Below are 27,701 nucleotides of genomic sequence, written 5' to 3'. Positions count from 1 at the left end.
AATTGTGGACATTTTCATTCCCTGATGATGCTGATACATTGATGCAGCAAAACGTAAAGTTGGTGATATTAAAAGACAGGAAATTAATGTTTGTTGTTAAACAAGACTCTGGTACACGCACCGCAAGTTTTCCAACATTTACTTTTTCAATTCCTATCGCTGTTAAAAATGTATTTATTTTAGTATACATTTAAGAAACAGAACTTTCTAAGAAACATATCAAACAGAAGTTATTTTCATGTAGTGGAGTAGGCTATTATTTCTCTGAACACAGTAGTAAATTTTGTTTAAAAATTAATATCTTTATGCAGTCCTCTTAAACGAGAAAGCGGATATTACGTAGTTTCCTCAACTTACTCGTTACAGTTCAAAATAAATGGAGAAGTAAATTCATTATTGCAAGACAGGTTAATAACAAACATATTAACCTGATGTAACACTAATGTAATTTTTTCGAATAATATTACATGTCTGTTATTGCGAAGTATTAAAAAGAAGCTAAAAACAAACTTGTTATACTTTTCTAGCACCGGTTATTTATTATTATATAGTAAAAAATTAACGATGCATGAAAAAAGTTTAAAAACTTCAAAAAAAAATGTTTTTTAAATTCTGATCGGCTCAAAACATTGTATTCACACTATTACTATGCATAGGAAGACATTAAAAAGATTCGTTTAAAAATTATACAATAAATGAAAAAATAGCTTTTTTACATTTTTTGGAGGGATTTTTGGTAAGGGACGTATTTGGGGACAAAGTTTTTTTTTTTAAATGGTAAGATAAGCATATACGCATGTATTGAGCTTAATATACAGTGTAAAGTGGTATTATGTTAACAAAATTTTAAGAAAATTGATCCCAAAGAAACTATCTAGCTCACCTCCTGGAGATATTGACTCTAAAATTTACCAACAAATTTTCCCATATACATTCTGTGCCAAATTTAATCAAAATCGGTTTAACCAGTCAAAGGTTTTTAAGATTCATACACACGTACTTACGTACACAACATAGATAGTAATGTTTTTACGTATATAAGAACCTTACTTCTCTTTTTTTTTTGAGGTTTGTGAGTTATGAAACGTCGAGAAATGCAAAAACCCCATACCTCATTTTTTGACTGATTACCATACTTTTTGTCTTGAGCTACTAGCTAGAGCTATGCTGCTACTTTACTATTCTATTACACTACTGTTATACCATATCTAGATTTTTAACAAAAAGTGGTCGTGCCTAACAAGTAAAAATATTGCTAATGCAATCTCACAATTAAACGAGTTTTTCGAAGTTATAATTAAAATTAAATTATCATAAATTTTTAAGCTAAATTATATTTTTATATGTAAAATGCCATCAAAACTCCCTCTAGATGTTTTTCATGGTTCCTTTTATAGAATCAGTTAACTTAATTTGATTTGACATTGTGCACGTCACAATATATTCATATTCACAAGCACAATGTCTATTTTATTATATATCTATTATTATTGAATTCATTTTTTTATTCTAAAAACTGAATTATACCGATAGTTTTTTAAGTATAAATAACACCAGCTATAAATTTAAGATTATAGCATTTTAGATATTTATCGAAAATAAATTGCAATGATAAAACCTCGCAAAATATTTTTAACGTTAACGATTTCATCTAAATTTTTCTTAAAAAAATAAATCAATCAGCTAATCAAACTAGATGCACAAAAAATACGATGATAAATAGTTTGGTAATTTATATGAGATCAACTAAGACTAGAAATGTCTTTTTTATTGTTTTTTCAAACAGCTAAAAAAAGATTTAAGTTAAAAATCACAGATTCCTTTCTTGAAGAATTTTACCTATTTTTTCCATTCTTCCTTTCTCGTTCTTTAAAAAGTAAATTCCGATCTCCTTGGCGGAGTGGTAGCATCTCAGCCTTTCATCTGGAGGTCCTAGGTTCGAATTCCGGTCAGACATGACATTTTTAATATACTATAAATTTCAATTTTCAAAGGGCAAAATGACCAAAGTAGTCGATGCCGTCATCTTAAAAAAAAATTTTATGGATTATGATGTTAAATAAAACTGAGTTGTAAACATTTTGTTTTGAATATTAAGCCCACCCTTTCCATTAATGGACATTGATTATTCGTCATTAACTCCTAAAAGAATTCGTAATGAGCATAAAACAATCACTAATCTATTAATTATGAAATCATTAATTAAAAAGTCCTTAAACGTAGCATTTCCGCTAGAAAAACAAGAAAACTATATTTTTTATATGCAAATTAAAGACTGTTTTTTCTCTTTCTTCCTTATTTTAGACTTTCTATTAAAAGAGGAACCGATTTTTATTTCTCTAGTAACCTGAAATATTCTCCTCTAATTTATCATGAATCTATATGTTTTTTTGAAAATGTTTATTAAGTTTTGAATCAACAAAACCGTTTTCATTAAAAATTTATATTGATTGTTGCGGTTTGTAGCCCATGTTAACTGATGCCGATGCAAAATTAACTGAAGTTTAAGAGTACGGTCATTTAAATTAAAAATTAAAATTATAGTCGAATATGTACGTTACAGAGTCATCTTTAGTTGCAGTAGAAAGAGAAGTGAACAATATATCATTTTGTCATTTTGGACGTAATATGTTCCCTTGGGGTCAAACAATAATACTCATAAAAAATATATATCATTAACTACATCGATTATGTATAGTAAAAAATGTTAGATTGAAATTACAAGGTTAAGGCCCTAATATTCCCTTTCATGGTAGAAAATAACAAGAAATCTTGTAGTCAGTATTTTCGTTACATTCCAAAAACTTATGAAATATGAATAAAATAATTTGTGAATTTATAAAAAAGTTTTATTAAAAACAAGTAAATTATGAAATAAATGTAGTTATTACACATAACGTATCTAAAATATTTAACAATATTATTATAAAATACAACAGTTTGTCGAAATCAGTAACAGTCATAATCTCTTTTTTTGATTTTGGACACCAGCAATTGTTTCTTGCCTTCTTTCACAGGCCCATCATGTTTCACGTACCGGTAAAAAGATCTACCGGTCACGTACCCGTTAAAGAAAGTTTTAGAATGTTACAGCTTGGATCGAGTTCCGTCAAATTTCAGTAAATTTACTTTTTATTAATAAATTGTAGCTCTCTCAGATACTTTGTTAAGGTAGAACTTGCAGTATCTGAATACATTCCTAACAAAAGCGAAGAGACAATAATCTACATCTAATGCAATCCGAACTGAGAATTTGGTTTATGTAGTTAATAAACTCCCATTCCACTTTCCACTGGATCTCTAAAAGGACATTGCATAGTTTATAAACAAGAATTATTTATTATTATTATTTGTCTCGGAGATTCACTTCCGGAATTTCAGTATAAGAGGCCATTGGGGCATATTTCATTCAATGTTTGGTTCATTTAACAAGTACGTAAAATCTTGCACGTATCGGGGGAGATACAGTCTATAATTCTCATTTTCCAATGTAGGTTTGGCCTTATATTCATAATAAGGACAATGCTCTCTGTCATCTACAAGTCTTAATTTAAAGCCAATGCCTGATGAACAATGTTTACTGTAAGATTGTGGCGATTCAGATATTCCGTGTAAGCCAAGTTGGAGCATTCAGTTATGAAATGATCAATTGTTTCGGTTGATTGATGGCATACTCTGCACTCATCACTGATGTCCTGATTTTCTATGAACTTTTTGTAATTGTCGCGATGACCTGTTCCTGGATAGCGTGGATAAACCCTTCAGTTTTTCTAAAGAGTTTTTCCATCCTTTAGCCAACGCATAGATGCGTCCTTATCGGCATTTTCGAGAGAATGGGAAATCTATCGTGGAGTGCTTTAGATTTCCATGCTTGGATCCTATCACTTGTTGTAATGATATTGGAGTAGAAATCGTCATCATTCAGTTTTAGAGGGGAGTAGCCCTTGTCAGATGTAACTATTGTTTTGTGCAATCACGATGTTTCAGACCTGAAGAGAAAATATCTCTTCATTGATGCAGTCTGTCTGTTACAAAGCGACTTCAGGTCGAGGAGGCCTCTACCACCTTCTTTACGAGAGATATACAAACGTTCTACTACGGATTTAGGATGACGCATCCTGTATTTTGTGAATGTTGTGCGTACCAAGATGTCCAGGTTTTCAAGATCTGTCTGGGACCAATGAATAACTCCAAATGTCTATTTGAGAACTGGCACACCAAGAGTTAATGGCTTTGATTTTGTTTTTTGCGTTGAGTTCTGTCTCCAGGATTTTGCGGAGTCTTTCTCTGATTACTTTCTCTAACTGCTATTTGCTTAATTTATTTTTTATAATGAGGGTCTGTTTGAAAGCAAGATATTTGTAAGTGGCAGTACTCTGCGTCTAGTGGCAGAGGACACTTTAGTAACACCTTGTAACCTTTAGAGTGGCACATTTCCCGACACCAAAGTGCATCCGGATATCATTGTTGAATATGGCTGTAATATTCAGCAAACTTGAAAGTTCTATATCACTGCTAGCATACAGTTTGAGATCGTCCATGTACATTAGGTGATTGATAGTGTATATACTTTTCCCTTTCGCGTCCCGATTGGTGCAACATACTTGAGAGAGAGTTCACAGCTAGGCACAACCACAAGGGGCTCAAAGTATCGCCTTGAAAAATACCGCGTCGTATTGGGATTGGTTTTGACTTATTTCCTCCTCTAGGGAGTACCACTTCTACACACCATGAACTCCCATGATCTCCTTAAGGAGATCAATAATATTTTGATGAATGCCGTATATTTTTAAAATATGTTCATGTCCCACATGGCTTCCTCTTTTTGTTTTCTTTTTTTCTTTATTTAATATGTTTCTTATTGCCACCTCTTGCACCTTCTTACCATCTTACTATCAATAATAGTCATTTCACTTGTTTTATTCATTTTTTCAGTTTTCTTTTGCTATCTTTTTTTTCACCTCGTGGTAATTATAGGTTAAGCGGCACAGCCTCCCCTCGAAAGTGCGTCTCTTATTTTCGTCTCCTTGCTTCATGTGGCCACGTGTCTAAACTACAAATTTAACACGTGTTTATAGGTTAAACCTCCCTTCATGAAGAATTCCTTTCGCTACACAGGCTTCTGCCACCCATCTCCTACTTCTATTTTATTCATTTAGTTCTTTATTTATATATTTTTTATTATTATTATTATTATTATTATTTTATTAACACGTATTCTGTTATTTTACCATCATTGCTGTTGTTGTTTTATAGTTATTATTATTTTAATATTACGGTTATAATTAAGATTATTGTTATTACAATTGTACGTTTAACGATGGTTATCATAAGCGCTTACTTTTCCTGTTTTTAATCTCGATTAATTATATAATTACTAGTAAATCAGAATCTAATGTATGAACATTATTAATATGTAATTTTTCTCCTCTTATAAAGCTGATTTATCGAAAATTAGTTCACCGATTGATTTTCAAATTTTCTGATTATTATTAGAAGTACAATTTACTATTCAAATCAAAATTATATTTTTGCCATTTTTTAATAATTTTTATTATTAAGTTAATTTGTAATTTTATAAAACTCTTGTTGTAAGGCAGGTATTTTCAGACGACCGTCTTTTAGTTTCAATTTGTTACCTTGGTTACTGTTAAGCTTCACGCCATGTTCGGACTCTTGTTCCCTCTTCAAACATCCGTTTTATGGCAAACAGAAGAATCTTCTATGTGTCAATTGCTGTTTCCGTTACCATGGGACGTGTCTGAAGATTTTTAAAGATGAGTCTCAAAATTACCAAACACACAATTTTAAAGGCAACAATTGCTTGAACAATAGTTCTATTGACGACAAAGTGCCAAATCAAGAAAATTCTTTACAATCAGTAACAGATTTATCTGGCATTAATGAAGCGAAACCCCAGGAATATTATGATTGTATAACGTGTTCTACATTTAATTTTTCAATTTGTATCACGAAGCGCCGTTAGAGAAATTAAAATTGCTTGAAAAGGTAACACAGTAATGAAAATAATAAATTATAGGAATTGTTTTTTGTATAAGAGTTGCTGATGACGTTAACAGTGAACTCCTAGCCACCATGACAGATAAAAAATATTGAGCCCATTGTAGAAAAAAATTCTAGAAGGAAATTTTTTGAGTTCCTTAATTTCAATCCCTTAGTATTCTTCTCAATCGTCTGGAAATGCATCGTTATTTATCAACACGGTGTACCAAAGATTTTGTCCGCAGAAACAATTTGTCAAAAATAAACAGGCAAATAACGTTGTAGATCATCCACCACACTTGATCGGTATGGCACCAGTTAACGTTTACTTGCTCCCTCGCTTGATTTCTACATAGAGAGAAATGCATACAAGGATACCGATAACTTCACTCTAGAAATGATTTGATTGTTTGCCATTTAGATTTCCAATTTTCTTTGTTAAGGTTTACAAGGTTATTAGAGTGAAAAATATTAACAATAGGTTCGAATATTAACCCACCGGGTTGGTCTAGTGTTGAACGCGTCTTCCCAAATCAGCTGATTTGGAAGTCGAGAGTTCCAGCGTTCAAGTCCTAGTAAAGCCAGCTATTTTTACACGGACTTGAATACTAGATCGTGGATACCGGTTTTCTTTGGTGGTATGGTTTCAATTAACCACACATCTCAGGTATGGTCGAACTGAGAATGTACAAGATTACACTTCATTCACACTCATACATATCATCCTCATTCATCCTCTGAAGTATTATCTAAACGATAGTTACCGGAGGCTAAACAGGAAAAAGAAAGGTTCGAATATTAACAATGTCCTCATCAATTGTAATTGAAGCTTTGCTGTCGTTGACTAATCACACCAGGTGATTTACCTTGTTATCGATTCCTACGGCGTTTTTTTTTTTCATATTAGCGATAAGTTTGAAATCAAGAAAATGCCCAAAAGCTGTTTTCACGAAACTATTAATTATCTTGATAATCACTTCGTTTCTTAAACAATTATCACCAGCAGATAATGAGGAAATAATACGAGTTCATAAAAACGTAAATAGATAAATAAAAATTAAATAAACCAAAGAATAAATAACAGATGTTAATTAGAACAAAATAGTACTTATGAAACATGGCAAAATGAGTATTTCTAACAAATAAATCGTTTTAGGGCAATCCCAGTCGAACGCTTAAAGTTGCTTAAAACAATTTAACCAAAAAAAAACCTCTGATACAGATTACCCACCACGGCCAGATTACCCACCACGGCCTAATGAGTACCTTTTACATAGGATTAAATAAGATTTAAACTTTATCTCAATGAGGAAAGGAATAGCATGAACTTCACCCAAGCGTATATCCTCTCCCATTAACAAAATTTAAGAGAAAGGATAAACGATTAATGTTCTTACCTTAGGAAACGTTCACAGAATGATTTGAAATAAATTAAAAATTCTAAAATCCAAAATATAATAACGCAATTTATCGATGAAGTTTCCCTGGTATTCTCTTTCAGTAATCAACCAAATACTCTTTTTTATTCTAGTTTCTATTTTAGTTTTCCCTGCATATCCTATACTGCTATCATAGCTCCGGAAAATCAGTTTATGCCGTCTCTTTAGCGGGTTTAGTTGTCTTTAGCGTTTATGAGTGCAGAGACAATTTCTTACACAAAGCCAAGATAACGAAATTAAGTTTTTTATCTCGTTTTTTTAATTTTCTGAGGCCAATGTTTAATTATTGATCACGATTATTCGATTCTTTCTCTTTGTTATTACAAAGTAAGAATGTTTTTCTGACCGTTAGATTTGTTGTCGATTTTTTTCTGTACGTTGCCATTGACTTCTTTGGTAAAACGATTGAATTCACCAGCATTTTTGATAAAATGCACTTTTTTGCCATAAGTTTCTTCACCAAGTGGCATTAGGTTTGCTGTATAAATTAAACGAAAGCTTTCATAGTACGTGACTTGAGTGAAAAGAACCTTTCCTGAATTATCTATTTTTTCTTTAAATATTAAAACCGATTTTATTATCTTTATGAATTAATTAGTTATATGATTTGCTACAGGAAGAAACCGAGTGATATTTTTAACTTCCACCATCTGTTTACTTTCAATCTCATAAGTAACTTTGATATTTTTTTAATTTCTTTTACGTAAAAAAAAAAAATGTTGTGAGAAGTATCAAAACAGCAAAAATATCCATCCGTATACCTGTACAAGAATATTTTATTTTCTCTTAGCTTTTTTCAAAATTTTCTGAAAAGATTAATTAAAAATTCTGAAGGAGGTTACCCTTTACTGTTCCATCAATTCGTTTAAAAAAATCGGTATTAAATTAAAAAGCATAGATGAAATTGGTAAAAACGTCAATTTCTAGTTTAAATTATTTTATTTAAATCGATTTTTTAAAATTACTATTCGCCTTGAAGAGTGCCTTGTTGTAGCCCGTATAAAGATCATAATGTAGTTTTTTGCAATCATCAATTAATTAGTTTTGTAATACGACTACAAATATCAAAATTACTTTCTTGAACGAATAGTGCATGATAAATCAATGGTCAACTCACTAACAAGTGCCTCAGTATCAACATAAAAAAGTATCGTATTTTTACGTCCAACTTTATCATTTAAAGAACTAATTTCAATTTAGTTCTACGTTTTATGTAGTATAATGATTTTAAAGAATATTTTTTTTGAATGATAAAACTAAAAATTATATGAACAAAATGTAGTCAATAAATATCAACAAAGATATCTAAAATATTTTCCTCGGGAAAGTATTTTTAAACTTTTATTTTTTTCGACTACTTTATCTTTTACTATTACTTTTATTCTTTCCCGTTAGTTATTTTTCTTTTAACCTAGCAGTTAGTCGTCGGTGATGGGGTACAGCGCGCTAGCTATCAAATGACTGGTGCCTGTTGGTACGTATCGGTCGATACCAACAAACACTCTGAGACTCATTAATCTTCTCGCTGTTCAAATGTCATTGACATTTTAGTACTCATTTACACTCATCATATAACTTTTGACAGGTACCGCAGAATTGCGGTAAAAAAAAAGTTACTTTATATCAATTGAAATTCCTCATTTATCTGTTTATTTTATTCATGCACGTAAAACTGCAGTCTGTAGATAAACATATTAATTTTCAACTTGAAAAGTATTTTTTCTTAATTATTAAGAAATAATGTTCGATTTATGAAAATTGTCTCTTTATGTTCCTTTAAAATCAACATACGGTATTTCACATTAAAAGAAATTGTGATTGTTAGATCTCTTGCGATGTGGAGGACCATAGAACCATTGTGGTAGGTTTTAGAACGAGTATGAACTGTAGAGGCATAGGTGATGAATTGAAACAATGCCTTGTTGCTTATTGAATTGTAAATTAATTTCTTGTCGTCTTGACATTTCGGTAACATATAACTGAACATCTAACATATAACGTAACACACATAATTGAACTTAATAACATGTAAGTATACAATAAAATAAGTGTTCATCCGAACATTAGTATGCGCATCCATCCAGACTGAATGTACAACACGACCGCTCTGGGTTAGATTCTGGCGCCGAATGAATAGAAGTCGCTACATCATAATGACCACTCCTTGCGGTATTATGACGTAGGACATCGTATGACCATAGCTTGCCGGAGAGCTCTAGCCCTCGCTAGGTAGCAGCACCCGACGGCAAAAGTGGAACATTACAGTGATAATAATGAAGATTAAGTCCTTAAATGGTGAATTAAAAACCGTTAAAAGGAAAATTATTTCCTGTACTATTTTTAAACTTAATAAAAGTCTATCCACTTTTCATTTACTTCTGAAATGATGTACTGCAGGACGGAACCAAGTGATTTTTTAACTCCACCATATCTTTATCACAAAAAGTTACCACAAATTCCTGGCAGTTCAGTAATTTTATACCGATAGAATTATATTGCCTTCTATTATTGTTATTTTGATATAAGGAATATAATAATTAGATTTTATCAAAGCAAATGAGATAAGGAACCCTTATGTATCCGCTTTAAAAATCTTTCGGACTCCAAAAATTCTAAAATATTTTAGGGGAAATAAATTCAGATAATTTCCTTAAAAACAATCAATCGCTTAAAGATATTTACTGTTTATCTAATGAATTAATTCTATTAATTTCAGTGTATAGTAACAGATTCACTTAATTTCCCACTCTTTTTTAAAAGATCAGTGTGTGATTTTTTTTATTAGATTTTGGAATCTCACAGGCTGACCACACCTAATTTAAATACATTCGATATACATAATTAACAATATTAATAAATAGATGATAAATTAGTAATTAGTTTTAGGTATTAATATTTTTAAATAAAGCAAATATTTTACAATCTTCATAAAACAGTTTTATTAATTACTGGTTTTCATTACTGTACAATATAGTTATTGTTCATAACGATATTATAAAGTTTAAGTACAGTTAATTTACTATTGTTAGTAGAAAAAGAGAATAAACAACTTAAATCAGTTTTACCAAAAACGTGATTAAAGTGATTTTTAAAACGTTATTGAATAGTAAATAACGCCTACTAAAACCACTTCACATCAATAATAAGGCGCAAATCACATTAAGAATGAGTCTTTGGCCTGCACCTATAATAAACAACCGTAGTTTCTTCAATAAAAATACATATTAAGAAATAAACATCAGATAAATGCTAAAATGATTCAGTAAAAGTATTCATTCGTTTTTAATATTTTATGTGTGCGACGTTTATCTCTCATGTGTGCATACTTCTTTTGTATGAGTTCTAATTTTTATAATCATTAAGTTTTGAAATGAATTTCTGTAGCACAAAGTAATTTTTCAAAGGGATGTAGCAGCTCTAAATGATAATTTCCAGTTAGTTTAATCATTTTATTTAATCATTTAATCATTAGTTTAAAACATTTTTACTTTTCTGTTGAAAATTTTAATTTAGTTTATTATTTTTCCTTCCTTCTGAACCCTTTTTTATTTTCTCTACCTCTGGACCTATTTTCCTTTTATTTAGCTCATTTATGCGACAAAAATGTGAATAGATTGCAGGTAAACCGAGTCTTTGTATTTAATACAGCAGATATTAAAATGAATTGTCTGTCTATAATTTGGTAGATTTCATAAGAAAGCTACCTATTGTAATGGGTACCATGATTCGACTTCCGAAAAATGTCAACATATCTTCGCGTTTCACACCCTCAAGACCCAAAAACCACCGTCAGCTAAAAGGTTTATATATACATTTATATAAATATATACCTATATTTCACTTTCTTGAGGACATGATAACTGCTGTAATTTTGCGCCAATCACTTTCAAATTGATACATAAAGTATAACGACCAAAAATCTCGGTCGAGTTCGTTAATGGGCAAAATCGGACCATAGGGATAGAAATGAGGGGGGGGGGGCTTTTTCGAAAAAACATAATATCGCCATAACTTTCTCATTAACAAAAATATAGAATTCGTTTAAAGTTTCTACTATTCTTTGGATAAGGGCCTAAATGGTATCTCAGTAAAGTTTTTTGATATCACCAACCATTGGCCCAGGGGGTAGAAAAAATGGGGTTTCGAAAACAAAATAATCATACTTTCCTTATACGCACAGTATCAAATGGGTTTATAGTGGTCGTTAGTCGTGTAAGCATTATCTAAAACGTTTGTCTGAAACAATTCTTGATATAACCAACCCTTACGGCAGTGGATGACCAAAATGTTGCTGGAATTATAAGAATGTGTAAACACTCTGTAAACATTGCTGGAATTGTATACTAAATATGTGAAACTTTTTTCACATGCAACCATTGTCGTATTGAGTAAATTTGAAGTTTTTCTTAACTTTGAAGTGAAAATTTTTTTATGCCCTACTTAGCACCGGTGAATTCTACCTTCGCCTTCTGGCGTGCCGAAGGGATTTTTTTATTTTACTTCTAGCACGTATATTTTTATTCCAATTTTTCCGCAGTCGGATATTTTTTTCGCAGCCCGATTTTCGCAGTGTACGGGCGCAGCCCACGTACCAAATATAATTTGTCTACTAATATATCAAGATAACTTAAACTCCAACAGCACCTGTTACTGTTATGACTGAATGAGTGATTAAAAGTTGATGATTCTTCTGTATCAATTGATAAATATCATAATGGAGGAGTCGACCGCTTTATTATACTGAATTAATTAAAAAATTTATCCTTTGTAAATATTCTCTAGTATTACTCTGATTCAATTTTATTGTTAAAATTAGGTAGACACATGAAATGAATAAACACAATGGATGTCAAATCATTTTTACTTCCTTGTACGAAGTAAAATAAATATTATGATCACGAATTATTTCGGTTTTCAGATTTCAACGTAAATATGCATTTTGACCACCCCTGAATTCATTTTGACTAGTTTCGACGTGACGTCTATACGTACGTGTATGTACGTATGTATCTTGCATAACTCAAGAACGATTAGCCGTAGGATGTTGAAATTTTTGATTTAGAACTGTTGTAACATCTAGTTATGCACCTCATCTTTTGATTGCAATCGACCGAACCAAAAGTGTCCAAAAAGAGCCCAAAATCCAAAAAAATTGGGATTTTGGACCTTTTCTTAACTGCAGTAATAAGCCCTCATTGAGAAATTTTCAACTATATTCCATACGTGGTACTTATTTTCATTGATTACAGAGTTATAGCCAAGTAAAATAAAATTAATGGAATATTTGGATCTTACAAGGGGAAGGCATATCGGTTCGAATCAACTTCATCTCTTTTTTTAACTTTTTTTTTAATTTATAGATATTGATTTATTAATAATTATTAACCTCCGATTGTAAAAAAAATTACGATAAATAATAATTCAATAATAACAATAAAAAAAAAACATGAAAAAATATCAGAAGTTATTAACAAAATAAAATTTTACGTACTTTTTATTTTTAAAAAAAATATGTATTTTAATGTGTATAATTTGATAGGCGTACAAGGAAGTTATGTGTTGTTCACATCAGATATAAAAGAACAAATATAAAGAACAATTTTTAAATAAAAAATTGTATGTCAAACAAAAATTATACAAACAGAATCAAATAATAAATTTAATTTAGAATATAATTAAACTTTTCCCGTAGACAAAATAAATGTGTAATTTCTTAAACTAATATTAAACTACCAAAAGATCTATTTTTATAATTATTAACAAGGAAAGTGTTCACCTGAAATTCTAAACCATGTTTTTCTCGGCAATAATCTTTTAACTTCGGGTAACATTGTGCCATAAGAGTATTCCGCTCCATAGTCGTGTCTGAAAAAAATCGGTAAATTTTTTCAGATGAAAATATTTTAAGTCTTATCACAGCGATATAATAATTAAGGCGTAAATGTGGGTTTTGCGTGTATGTATATATAAGCCCAGTTTGAAATTTACCAGATTATCATCAGAAGTGTTACAAAGCGACTACTACAATTAGTTAATCGGATTAGCGCAAAAAAGGAACGGCCCGTTTCTTTCATTTCTTAGTAAAACAAAGTACCAACCAACCAGCGATCTTTTAAATATTTAAAACTTTTGAATATGTTTAGTTTTATATGTTTACTATACTTCTAATAATGATTATATGTTGTATCGAGAACGTAGATAGTAATAGTTTAAGAAGTAGATGTGAGTTGTTTTGATGGGCTTAAAACTAATTTACTAATTAAAAATTTAAAACACTTGCAATGAAATTGATATCAACTGTATGCAATGCACGTATAATATTAAAAAATACTTAATTATTTAATACAAGAACATACTACTCGATTAAATAGTATGCATTACTATATGAGGTTTTGATTATAGTACTATAATTTTACCACTTTTAATATGATAAATTCAAGATGATAGAGTTTAGATTGAGCTCCTTCACATTATATTTTTATTTATAGACATTACATTAGACAATCAAAACTAGTCGTTTTATTTTTCATTTCAATATAAATGTAACATTTTCCAAGCTTCGAAATACCGTATAAACTAAAGCTTTGAATAAATTACAGATTATATCCTTCAATGTCATGTGTAGCATCATTATCACAGAATCAGGCCTTAACATTTATCTACATAGATTTTTATCATCTGTAGAATATTTTAAGGTAATTTAATCTTTTTACAAATTTCATTCCTAAAATACTGGTATTTATAATTCAGTAACCTTTTACCTAAGATAAAAATAAAAATTAATATATATTTGAAACTAGATAAATTAAAATAAATTGATTAATTTTATTTGGCTTTATTATAACTTCTGACCAGTTAAATTCCCAATATTTTTGGTCGATTTGAATCTACAGCTAAGGTCATAGCTAACGTTTATTATACAGCTCAACGAACTTCAAAATTATTAAAAATTGTACAAAACAGAAGATTTTTGTTCTTAGATAAATAACTTCATAAATATGTACGTATATATATATATATATGTATATATAAATATGTATATATAAATATATATGTATAATATATGTATATATATATACAAATATTCTTCCTTGAATTCCGGATGTCAATTTCAAGCTTTTCTGATAATGCGAAGTACCTAATTTCTCAATCAACTGAAACTTATTAGTAAGTATAATAAGTATAAATATTATGAAAAAAAATTACGTATCAGACTTTTGTGATAATTCACGACCACAGCTAGACGACTGGGCGCAGGCGGCTTTGTCAGCCGCAGAATTTTGCATATCTGGAGGGACATGCAAAATTTAAAGATTGCTGTGCACAAGACGAAGTGTATACTTCTCAAGGGTGCAGACTAATTATCGTACAGTCGTAACCCCCATATTAAGTATAAAGGCTATGTAATCAGCCGAGTTAGAGTTCATAAGTACCAAGGTGTTTTGTTTGATGAGAAGTTGCTGTTTAGCAACCACATTACACAAGTAGCGGAGGACGCCGTCTCTGTGATGTACAAGCTTGGGAGAATTGTTCGGATGGACTACGGGCTGTCGGGCCGTCATTTGTACATGATGTTCCGAGGTGTCTTCGAAAGTATGACCTCTTATGCTGAGTCCGTTTGGGAGAATAGGTTAGAAAGAAATTCAGCACTTATTCAAATTTTAGGGAGTGCCCAGCGCAGAAACTTAATCGTACGCACTGGTGTGTTTAAAACACCCTTCTACGAAGCTACCACCGTATTGGGAAAGGCTTTCCCAATCGATTTAGTGGTGAAAGATCGGGCAGCCATGTGGAAATTGCGAAGAGGTGGGCAGGCCGAGGTATTTGGGATGCGGTTTCGAGCCGGGCCAGTAACGCAGCGGAACGGTGATCGCAATGCACCGGTTCTAAATTTCGAACAGTTGCCCATCTCCCGCCTGCGGAAGAGGGTTTACAGCCTCACGATGGAAGCATGGCAGCAGGAATGGCACGCTACGACTAAGGGTAGGTCCTTGTATAGATTTATTCAGGAGTTGGGGGGATGGTACGCCTCTAATTCGTTTATAAGGGCAACGGGAGCCCAAGTACTCTCCAAACACGCGAATTTGAACCAATATTTACTTCGGTTCCACCTAGCAGTTGATGAGCTGTGCGTCTGCGGAAAGGTTCAGTCGAACGAACACATGATACTGGACTGCCCAGCTGTTTGTGGGGGGGGGGGCAGAACTCAGGCCACCCTGGAACTTAGAGAAGAAGGGAAAAATTGACGGCTGACAAAGCCGCCTGCGCCCAGTCTTCTAGCTGTGGTCGTGAATCACCGCGAACGTCTGATATGTAAATATCTCATAAGCGGCTAGTCAATGTGGCGTGAGCAGCATTGTCGGACCGTGTGGGAGATCCTTGATGCCGTTGCTTTGTTCAACCAACATCAGTAGTTTAAGTGATATAAGACTCCTACCGCTTTCTGTAGGAAGCTACCCTAGAGAAATGGCTGGCCATCGGTGAAATATAGTTCCAAGCGCTATAATATGGTGGACAGGTACTTGCTGGAATTCAGCGACCTAGGCGTGACAGCAAATTGCTATCCTTGACGGAATAAATTTTCCGTCAATACTAAAATATTGTCATATTTTAGTATGAAGATGGGATGCGCCTATCAATTTTCGTAATACATGACGAGTGAGGGGTGGGACACTCAAGCGAGTGGTGTAGGGCACCACAATTATTTCGCTCACGCAGTTAGGTAAGCTCTAGGAGCTAATTAGGATATTGGTTGCTAAACCGTTTTGAGGCACAGTAGCCATTTGTGGCACGGACACTCTATCTTATTCTTTATGACGACCGAATGGAATGGTGGTGGGAGAAATGCCAGACAAGTCAAATATCAGAAGTTACATTTCACCCATTTTAATAAACGCCGTTGCAAAATTTCTTTAAGTGAATGAAAAGTGAAAAATAATGACATTAATTTAATGGGATATAAGACCGTGTTATTTAGACTTTATCTGCAACTGAAATTTCGTATTAAAAAAGAATTTGTAAAGTTTCATTAAAAAATTATGTTTACTAAATTCTGTGAAGTTTCATCTAATATTTAATAAATGTAATTTAACACTAAAAAATACGAATTGTTAAGATATTACCAGTAAATGTTGAACTCGTAAAAATACGAACAATCTTCGAACTGACAGGAGGTAAACTTTCCAGGGAACCCGTAAAAATTAAATCAATTGTTCGGTCATCCATAGCTGCTGTTTGATATTATTCTCTACCTGTAAAGAAATAAGAAAATAATCTGTTACTACAAACATAATGTCTGATCTACAATTTAATAATATATTTTATTTCAGATTAATTTACCTCCAAATATTCAGTACGGTTAATCGCACGCAATTCAGCAATTGGTCTTGCCCAATCACAGGGTAACCATTTCCTTAATATATCGTAATTTTTACTAAAATGTAAATCATCCGGCAAAAGAATATGTTCGACCTAGACACAAAGCAGGCGGATTACATGAAATCTTTTAACGATTTCACTATTATATAAAAATATTCATAAAATTCCTTCAAGGTAAAGGACTTTATTATATATTGAAGTGTACATATTCGCTTTCTAGCTTTCAGTTAAATCCCCCATTTTAGGACATGAGCTATCTGCAGGTATTATGAACAAAACAGACTACACATTTTGTAGAATTACCAATTGCATACAAACGTTGAATACATCTCAATACAAAAACCAAACGGGAGAAATCCTTTTGCTCTTTCCCTCAACTATCATCACCTATCATTTTATCCGGAATCAAACCAATGGATATCTTTGCTAATGAGCGTAAGGAACGCTACACTTCCAAGTTAAATAACCTTTTGACGTCAGAACAAAAGCAGGAGATTGAAGAGCGGGGCCTTGCGTCTTCGCAGGTCAGATAGGATGAATCCCCCACAGGTCGCTACATGCATGGTCTATTTCCTATAGTGTCAGATTTAGGTGCGATTGGATGGGTCTCCCCCATCGGTATATCACACAGTTTCTCTCCAGGCACCATGTCTGGAGAGAAATCGTTCCTCTTGTTAGGTGACGTAAATCGGTCGACTTGTTTGGGTGTAGATCTGAATTTCTATGTTGCGTAAGAAATAATTTTGATTGGTATGAGTGTAGCACTGATTTAATTTTAAACTCGTTCGTTTTCTGAGGCATTCACAGGCACGAACAGTGCTGTCAAATTTGGACTATGCGCGGGGTTTGCGCTTCGGCGGTTTCGGTCAGTTAATTTGAGGGAATCATGTTAGGTTGGGTGTGAAGATGTCCGTTTGAGGCCTACGTGAAGGCGAAATTTGATATGTATTTTACTGATGCGAGTGTCTGCGGAGATAATTACATCGGAGGCAACCCGACCGAAACCTGGCTGATGACTGAGCTGTAATCAGTTAGAGGGTCTAAAGACGACCTCCGGTAAAGACCCTCAGTGCTCGGAACGGAGTTCTGAGGGGTCATCTGGTCCGGCGACCGTTAACGTCACAAGGTGGGTCTCTTCCCCCTACGAGGTTGGGATATAGGAACCTCTCCTCAGATGCGTCTAGAGGATTCAGTACCCTCAGACTCAGTGTCCTTTAGAACAATGGCAGTAATCCGTGGTTGTACTCTTATAACCGATCCAGAAGCGGCTAAAGGATACAAAAAGTGACAGGGGAATATAGAAGGCTGTTCAAAAAGTGACTGGGGAATATCCAGCTGTCTGTAGCTTGCTGCTAACAGTAATCACATTTGTTGGCTTGCTCAAATTTAATTAGAAGAGGAAGACTAGGAAGAGGAAGAGGAAGATTAGCATGTCGAAATCCCATGGTAGTGAGGCTAGGGTAACTCTGGCCATGTTAGGCCTGAGCAGAAGAGGAAATCGGAAATTTCCCCCGTTCTCCTCGAACTCAGAGGGCAAAGGCTCGAACATGGATGAAGGGACACCCATCCGGAAAGTGAGAGGCAACCCGTTGGTCAAGAATTCAAGGCGACACAGGGCAGACCTGGCAGTTCTGACGCGATTTTGGCTGCAGCGCAACAAATTGTAGACAATCTTCTGGATTTTGTTGAGAGTCCCCGCAGCGTCAGTGCAGGGGCGCGGAGCAGAATATTGCCACGTGTACGGCATATTAGGCGAGTTCTCTCTGCTTTTGTAGACGGTTTTGAAAAGTTGGCCTCTAAGCCCACGGAGGTCAAGGTAGTTCAGGTTCCGACGCCTTCTCCCAAACAGCCGAACCGTTACACTGACGTTGTACGGAGCAAGCGCGAGGCTAGTCAAACCTCGAAGCAGTCCGATGTGTTATTTGTAAATAAGGCTGAGGGGTCTACTAAAACTAGTAGACAACTCAAGGAGGATTTCCAGGTTGCTTTTTGTAGTAACCGGAAAAAACTCAAGATTAGGGAAATTAAAGAGACCAGCATGGGTCTGATACTGGTTTTGAATGAGTTAGATGAGGCCGCGTTTAACAAAGAGTGTAGCCTACTCTTCAAGATTGGGAAGTGAGATTCCCAAAGTTATCACGGTGTATTTGAACTTGGTGCTGGTCTCTTCAAAAGGTTTGTGTCTAGGATAGGTTGTTTCTCGATCTCACGTCCTGTTGAGTCAGGGGTACATTGATTTACAAAGGTGCTTTAAGTGCTGTCGTTTTGGCCACAGGGCCAAGTTAGTTCTGTAAGCAAGCGTCAGTCTGCGCTCATTGTGGCGAGGAGGGTCACAAGCGTTAAGATTATCGCAGAAATCTGAGGCTCTCCATCCTACGTCAACTGTAAAAGGTTGCGCAAAGAGTGAAGACATTCGGTCAACAGTAAGGAAATCTGGCTGTTATTTACGAGCGGTAAAATTCTATTTAAATTCTCTGGGACGGTAGGACTTTTCATTGATGCTTGATGTCTGTGTACAGAGTTAGGTGAACGATTGTTGTGAGTCTCGGGGTTGCTTTTTGTAGCGCTCTTTACTGGTAGAGCGATCTACCAGGTCATCCGGTTTTTGTGGTCTTTTCACATGTGTGACGATTTTCCCATTCCTCGATACAGAAGGCCTATTAGATCTATTGCGATTTGCCAAATCGCTACTTTGGCACGAGTTAGGTGATGAACTCTGGGCATTTTCTGCGTGTTTCTATTCCTGCTTGCTGGGACGCTTTTGCACTGGGGATGGATTGGGGAAATCTCCTTAGTTTGAGTTGCTTCGGTCTTCACTGAAATGCTGTTTCAGTAGGTAAAGGAAACCTAGTAGAGAACTCTTTCTAAGCAGTTTCTGCTACTGTATTTATCAATTTTATTTGACTAGCTTACTTCTCCTCGCATCTTGGACTGGCAGGTTTACTTAGTGTTAGTTACCCGGATAGCTAAGGTCCGCCCGATAGTTTGATTGGCCGGAGATAGTCTTGCTTGACACTGAGCCTCGGTTAGAGTAGTTCAAGTATCAATAGGGGTCTTGTTCGGGAGCGTGATTTTCACTCTCCCGGATACGATTTACAAAATTAAGCACGGCGATTTGTTGAATTGAAGTGCACACTTATTAAGGAGCAAATAAGTAAATGTTGGTTGCGATCAACTAGCTGGAAATCCAAGTGGTGCTCAAAGTTAGAGCTGAAGTGGGGGACCAGAGGTTATATTCAGCTCCCGAACAGACTAGACTTAAGGTCCTTTGGAACATTTATTCTCACTGTTAGCTACTTTAACCAGCGGGGCAGAACTGCCATGTCTGTCCTTCGCTTTTTTGAATGCCTCAATGACTGCGTTAGATTTAACGCAGTCATGGTGGGTGATGGTGGGTGTCCCTAACTCCATCTCCAATACCTCATCCTCAGAGGAAGTCGAAGGCACTGGCTCGTGGGCTTACTCGCTACTTCCTGGAATCCTTCCATGGTCGAAGCTTCCCTGTCCTCCCTACGCATGGATCGAGACTCTCACTGTCTTCCTCCTACTGAAATTTTGTGCAAGCCCACTTTCGTGACGACTGCTCGCAGCGAGCACGGGCAGCTGAAGACGTGACATATTCTTCTGTCTCTCCTTGTACCTCTTAGCCGCTTCTGGATCAGTTATAAAATAACCACGGATTACGGCCCTCGTTTGAAAAGAACGCAAGTAGGACTAGCAGGAAGTATTTCCCTTACTCGTTGCAGGGGCTTACGTCCAGAAGTCGTTGCAACCTCTTCGCCGCGGTGAGGAGGGTACGCGTCGCAGAAAGCTGTGCCTTATACATGGCAAGAGAACAGCAAATAACAAGTCTACAATTTATGCTTAACAGCAGCCGCAGTGTGCTATCAGTACGCCTTGAAACTAACTGTAGGTACACACGCTACCGAAAGCCAAAAACACTTCCAGTAAACCAAAAGACCACAGAAGTCTCCGGAAACGCATCCAAGGGACCAGAAATTTTCTCTAGATTTCAGCAAAACGAAGATCTTGGTTCCAACGAAGAAGCGTATCGACACCCTTCTCTCCCTGGGAGTCGGGGTTGAGGTTGTCAAGACCAAGCCGGCCGCAAAGTACCTAGGTATGATGATTGACTGGAAACTCGGCTTTGCTGAGCAGCTTCGGCGAAGGCCAGCAGACGGCGATTGCAGATGTCCACGGTGCATTCCGTCCTGTTATACGGGGTGGAAGTGTTGGCGCAGACATTAAGATTCGAAAGAAATCGGAAGCGGCTCGTACAGGAGCAACGCACCGCGGCCTTGAGAGTCGCTTCCGCGTATCGAACGGTTTCCGAGCTTTCAGTACTGGTTGTCTATCGCATGGCAAGAAACCTGGGACCACGTGACCAGAGGACGATGAACCGCAAGGCTTATCCCTCTGGTCAGACCGTGGACGGAACGGCGGCATGGAGAGGTGGAATACTAAATGACCCAGTTTTTAACGGGTCACGGCTACTTCCGCGTTTACCTCCATGTCATTGGGAAAGTGCCGTACCCTGATTGCCACTATTACCCCGGTGTATGGGACGACGCCGAGCACACCTTTTTCAAATGTGCTCGGTGGCTGGCAGATCGAGGGACACTAGAGGCAAATCTCGGAGCAGTGAGCCCCCACAAAATGGTTGCGATGATGCTCCGTAATCGGCAGCATTCTCAGGACCAAGAAGGGGACTTGAATAGTTCCGAAAATTAGGTAGCGGCTTTCTCAGACTGGTATAGGAAGACTCGGCGGGAAGTAATATGTTAAACGGTTCCGGGTCGAGTCCTGATAGAAAGGGGGGTGGTTTTAGTAGGTAGTTTGCTGATGGAGACTGGATAATACTATCAGTGGGAACCCGACACTCCGTGCATAAATGCATTTCCACCTCCTCCCGCAAAAAAAAATAAAACATTATTATGTATTTATTTCTATTAAATTGAAAACTAAAGTTAATATTAAATTAGTTCAAATTAATATTTGTTTTTGCTCTCATAACGAAAAACACTAAATATATATATATATATATATATATAATTTGTATATTTAACTTTAATTAGACGAAGCGAGCGTAGGTTATGTTTGGTTAGGTTATATTGATATAGTGTGCGATACGTCATTACACGAAATCAACATAATCTAATCAAACATATCCTACGCTCGCTTTGCTCGCTAACCTCGTCTGATTAACGTTGAAAATAAAAATTATATACAATAAGTTATACGTATAGGTTATTTTATTTTTATATACGCAAATAATTGGATTTCAGTAGGGGTCCCGTATAACCGATAAGTACCGATATTTTTTTTTATACACCCTGTAAATCCAAATTACTGTTTCAGATCTTTTTTCCCAAATCAACTTTAATAATTCTTACTTTCAACAATAGAATAAAGTGTGATAGCTACACCAGCTATCACACACGCCTCCTTATTGCCTATCATACAAAAGTATATTCTCTCCGATACAATAATTGTTAGCGATTGCTGTAAGACATATAATTGTTTCCAACACGAGGGCTACCAACATTTAGTGATCAACCACAATTATAATTTCATACATCTGGACACGGGAGCTCATTCACAGACAATCGAGCGTGCGTGACGAGAAGTGCATTCAAACGTTCCTCGGTAGGAAATTGTAAGCACTACTCGCACGGGAATCTCGCAGACTTCTTTTTCAAAAGAAAATACAGGGACTACAAGACCCGAGTACATTATTTATGGTCCAGTCTTGCTTCACTCTATCCTGACTATATGATGAAGTTGCCCAAAACAGCTGATAATAACGCTAGACCATTACAGATTCTGAGGAAGAGTAATGAGGTAATTTCATTCTTCCGACTTTTGAAACTTGTATTTTTATTAATTATATAACATACTTCAATTTGAAAAAGATTAAGGTTGAGGACGTTCAGGCTCACAGTTTCCCACATTTTCTTCTTTTTTTTTATTCTAAAAACACTAAAATAAAAGGATATAAAGCAGAATAGGATAAATAAAAGCAGAATAAATACATATTCTACTTATGTTGTCAGTAGCTTAAAATAAACGGAAGAATGGAAAATAGTATGTGATATAATATGTAAAATCATATGTAAATCCAATTAAAATAGTATATAAAGGGTTTACATATTCCCTGCCATACTCTTCCCTGCCAAGAGTGCCAACCATTTTTAACTACATAAAATATGCACCCCAAGGATCTTAATATTTCTGCTATGTTGACGTTTCAAAAACGTACCAACATAGAATTTTATTTTGAATTAATTAGGACTTATATAACTTCTGAGTATGTGTTGTATCCGCTTTAATTCTTAAAACTTAATCCTTTTTACACATTCTTTTAACATTTCGTGCATCTGTATTTTGTTCATTCTGATTTCTTAAAGGTATTCTTGTTTGTCTCATCGGCATTTTCATTCTGATTTCTTAACGGTATTCTTGTTTGTCTCATCGGCATTTTCATTCTGATTTCTTAAAAGTATTCTTGTTTGTCTAAGCGGCATTTAAAACACCTACGTTGAACATAAATTTCTTTTTGACGTTCGTGTTCAATTAAAGCAATGCCTCGCCACACAGCTACAACTCGGGGGTAAAACTAGTACGTGAATTTCGGTAATGATTTCCATATAGATTCATGGTTTTAATAAAATATTTATTTCTCTCCCTTTTCTTGCTCATATCCTTGAAAGTAATTTGGGCCTTTTCGAATTATTGTAACTAAATATTAACTAAGAATATTGGTTTTATTTCTATCGGAGTAACGTATTTTTTTAAATTCTTGAATTTTTACAAAGATACCTTTGTAAAATGAAAAATAATTGTCCTTCTCTTTTTTTTGTTTACCTACATAGATTCAGGGTGACAAAGTTGATCAAAGGTATTACTTGATTTTTTATTTTTTCATCAGAAAAATTTTTTTTTAAATAATGTGAATAAAGTTTGCTAACGCAGCGACTTATATTTTAAGGAATTTCTTTGTCCTAAAAGTTCTTACATAATCAAAATTCTTTAACTTTTTACTATAGTGTGCATTAAATAAAAATATCGTTTGATGGAAATGGTTATTTCTAGATTCATTATACTTGTATTACAGCTACTGTATTAGTATTACATTCACATTTTCGCAGATAAGAAAAGAAAACTGTACGCAAATTTGTGTGTTTTTCTACAATAAATTAAGACGAGTAGACATTGTAGTCAGAGCAGGAATCCAATTTTTTTCGTGACATAAATATGTTACTTGAATAACTCTTAAGTTCAATTGAGAAACAGTTATCGTACAAACATGATTCATCAATCCGCCTGTTTGTCATCCAAAATACCTACCGAACTCATCAACAAAATATTCTCAAAAATTTAACCTTCTGTAGAACCTTTTGAAAGGTTATATGTATGATAACTCCGCTTTGAACATGAAATGATTTGGAAGAAAAATACCTCGAACCGTTTCCCAAAGTATAGAATGTGAAAATATTTCATGGGATAGACCGAATTCAAATAAATTATATCTTTATGGAAATCATACTCAATTTCACTAATAGGAATTGTCATAGGAAACGAAAAAAGGTCCTTCACAGCATAGAGTGCCTACTCATGAGCTCAATAAATACTTTTCCGCTACTTTACTCCTATATGAGTAACAGACATCTCACCGGGTTAACCGCCTGATAAATGTCACCCGAGGGATTACAGTAAAACTTTCAGAAAGTTAATAGAAATTTTTACACTTCTACAGCCAAATAATTAATAAACCTAATGTTTATTTAAAAAGCCGATTTGGGAATTTTTAAAACCAAACCGTTTACATTATGTCTTAATCCAACTAGTTCAGAATCTTATAATAAAAAATAGAGCAAAATTCTAGAAGTAATACCGTACCCAAATAGTATTTAATAACCTAAAACTTTCAGCATTCAATTATTACTGCCTCCGTTTTGAAATACAAATTTCCTTCAATTTATGTACTTCATTTTATCTGTGTATTAACTATTTTTATCCAATAATTGGCAACACATATTGTCTAATTATATATATATATATATATATATATATATATATATATATATATATATATATATATTGAAAATAACTGATAATCTCTGAACAAATGTTTTATTTTTCTTTTAACATTTCTTTGATCACTATTTTAATTTTTCATTAAAATTTTCAACAATATTATTGTTGACGTAATTTAATAAACTTAAACCTACTATTAGTAGGATTAAAATTACCAAAACAATAAATTGTATTACTGTAATAATAAAGATTATGCTAATATAATTATTAATAATATTATAATATTAATATGTTTATTTGAATTAGTATTTCTTGCAATAAATGCAGTACAAATTATACAAATTTTAACAATAATTTTATAAATTTTGATTCTGTAATACCTATCCAGCTAACATCGATTAGAATATCCATTCCTATTATTTGCTACCTAACAATGATCTGTTGAATGACTTTTTTCTGTAAATTCAAATATTATCTGTACACTATTTTTTTTTTTTTTTCATTAAAGTAATAATAATAATAAGTATATAAACTAACATTAACGTGGTTATAAAAAAAATTTACTAAATCAATCAAATAAACGGTGGTTAGTCCGGAAATAGGAATTTTGGACGGCTTTTAGAATGAATTTCGCATGTAAATTTTGGGAAGTTTAAGTATGTTTATTATGAATATTAGACTACTCTTCTTTCAGTAAGTATGCTGAAATTTCAGCTTTTTACATATTATTTTAATTGTCTGCAATATCTCACCAAACTTATTATTAAAAGTTGCTGTAATTCTTTCGCGTTGCATACTTGCAAGCAGAGAGGAACAATCTAAAGGAAAAAAAATTCTGAATAACTATCCTTATTGCTTATTTACTGCAAAAACACATGATATGCAAATAAAAGAAGTAGAGAATAAACTCAAAAATATAAATCCGTTTCATAAAACCGACTGAAAACGAAAATTTTTGAATTTTGAATTTGTTGAAGGTTCATAGAATTTCTGTCTTACTTCAGATAAATTCTGTAATTTTAATGTAAACCTTATAAGGAGGTGTATTATTAGGTCGTGGTGGGTAATCTGATATGAAGTGTGAGGGGTTTATACTCTGATCTTTCCGCCTTAGACTGGGATTGTCTAAAACTACATTATAGCTTTCAGTTAACAGTTGTTTTTTTTTTTTTTTATTTTATAAACACCGCAGAAATATTGTTTATAGTGTTTGGTAAATATTTTTTTAAATTTATTTATTTTAGTTTATTATTATTATTATTATTATTATTATTATTATAGCTGTTTTTTTCTTTTATTAATTTTAGGTTTTAGTTTTTTTATACTATTTATCGGTATCTTCTAGTGCCGAGTATGAGGTAAGACTCTTCGGAATGCGGGTATAGTATCAGTTTTATTACATTTTAATCTTTTATTACAATTACTTAATTTTTTTTATTAACTCTAAGATAACTTTTTACTCCAATTTTGTATTCTAATTATCTTACTTCATTTATAACAATGATTTTAATTTATAACAATAACAATGATTATTTTTTTCTAAAACCTGATCTCTCTAAAAATAAGTTTTGTTTATATATATATACATATATATATATATATATATATATATATATACATATATATATATACATATATATATATATATATATATATATATACATATATATATATTTTTTTTTAGCTGTCCGAACCAATTTTTCATTTACGTTCATTCGTTTTTTCAACAATTTAATAAGATTTAAATTATTTCTTTATTAAAATAAACAAATAATAAATAACTTTTAATATTCGATAAAAGGTAATATTCCGTGAATGAACAATTCACAGAAACCCACATTTTTCTACCACTCAGCGTATGCAAGAATAGAATTTTTACAAATTGTCAGACTATAAACCTAAATGATCGAATAACTCAGATTTCATTATCAATTAAAATAATATAATAAGCTTTTAATTTTTTATTTACCAGTTACAAGATATGATGAAACAACTGATAAACTTACGCATTTTTTTTTGCACTATTACTTGAAATTCATTTTCTACTGTGTGTACTTACACTTCTAATTTTATTAAATAAATAATAAATAAAATTTTCGTAAATGAATTATTCCAGCTCTCATTAATGGTCATTACGGTTTATCATACCGGTTGAAATCGGCGTTGTACTACGTTGAAGCAACGTAAACTGTAGAGACGTAGTCGTACTGCTCACATGGTTGCACCGACAATACTGCTACTAGAATTGGCGTGGGCCGCAGCTGTACTCATCGGAGCTAGGTCTTCCTCGCCGCCACCTATTGATAAACATAACTAGGTCAGGTTCGACATGCAACCGTCGTACACCTCGTCCGCGACACATTTAACGCTCCGTTAAGAGACGATGTCCCGAACCCCTTGAAAATACAACTTCTAACCATCATGCACTTTTAATTCTAATCAGCATCTAAGTAAATAGGTATGGTCCAATGCTTACGACGACTTTGAATTTAATTTTCCAGTTGTAGCTGTTTTGTTCTTTGTTATTAAATAAGTTAATTATTACTTTAAAGCAATGTGAAATGCTATTTAATTGATGAGAGTTGTAATAGCAATATATTTAATACTTTCACAAAAAAAATGCATTTTTTGCTGCTATTCTTTAAAGGAATATATTTGCTTCTGTACTTTAAAAATTCAATTATATCGATTTCATTAGCCTCATCCTAATTTTAATTTCTGTATATATAATTACAGTAGTTAATTACTGTGGTTATGTTCGATATGTTACAAATATGTAATAAAATAAAAATTTAACTAAAATGAGAGTACTATCGTGGTTTGATTAGAGGTTTAGAAAATATA

At 33.5% G+C, this 27,701-nt stretch overlaps 1 protein-coding gene across 1 annotated transcript in view; it reads right to left on the bottom strand.

Annotated features, from left to right (window-relative positions):
* Positions 1–27,064, bottom strand: part of LOC142332106 (NACHT and WD repeat domain-containing protein 2) — a 224,458-nt gene extending 197,394 nt beyond the window's left edge. Inside the window, exons 1-3 of the mRNA XM_075378333.1 lie at positions 26,827–27,064; positions 16,565–16,693; positions 13,219–13,307 (exon numbers count right to left, since the gene is read on the bottom strand). Of these exons, the coding sequence (XP_075234448.1) occupies positions 13,219–13,307; positions 16,565–16,667 (192 nt within the window). The 5' untranslated portion in view covers positions 16,668–16,693; positions 26,827–27,064. The remainder of the gene's footprint in view (positions 1–13,218; positions 13,308–16,564; positions 16,694–26,826) is intronic.
* Positions 27,065–27,701: the final 637 nt, after the last annotated feature.

This window comes from Lycorma delicatula, chromosome 1, assembly GCF_047948215.1.
Source record: "Lycorma delicatula isolate Av1 chromosome 1, ASM4794821v1, whole genome shotgun sequence".
Lineage (NCBI taxonomy): Eukaryota > Metazoa > Arthropoda > Insecta > Hemiptera > Fulgoridae > Lycorma > Lycorma delicatula.
The sequence above is the reverse complement of the archived record's forward strand: the minus strand, read 5'-3'. Positions and strand labels throughout refer to the sequence as shown.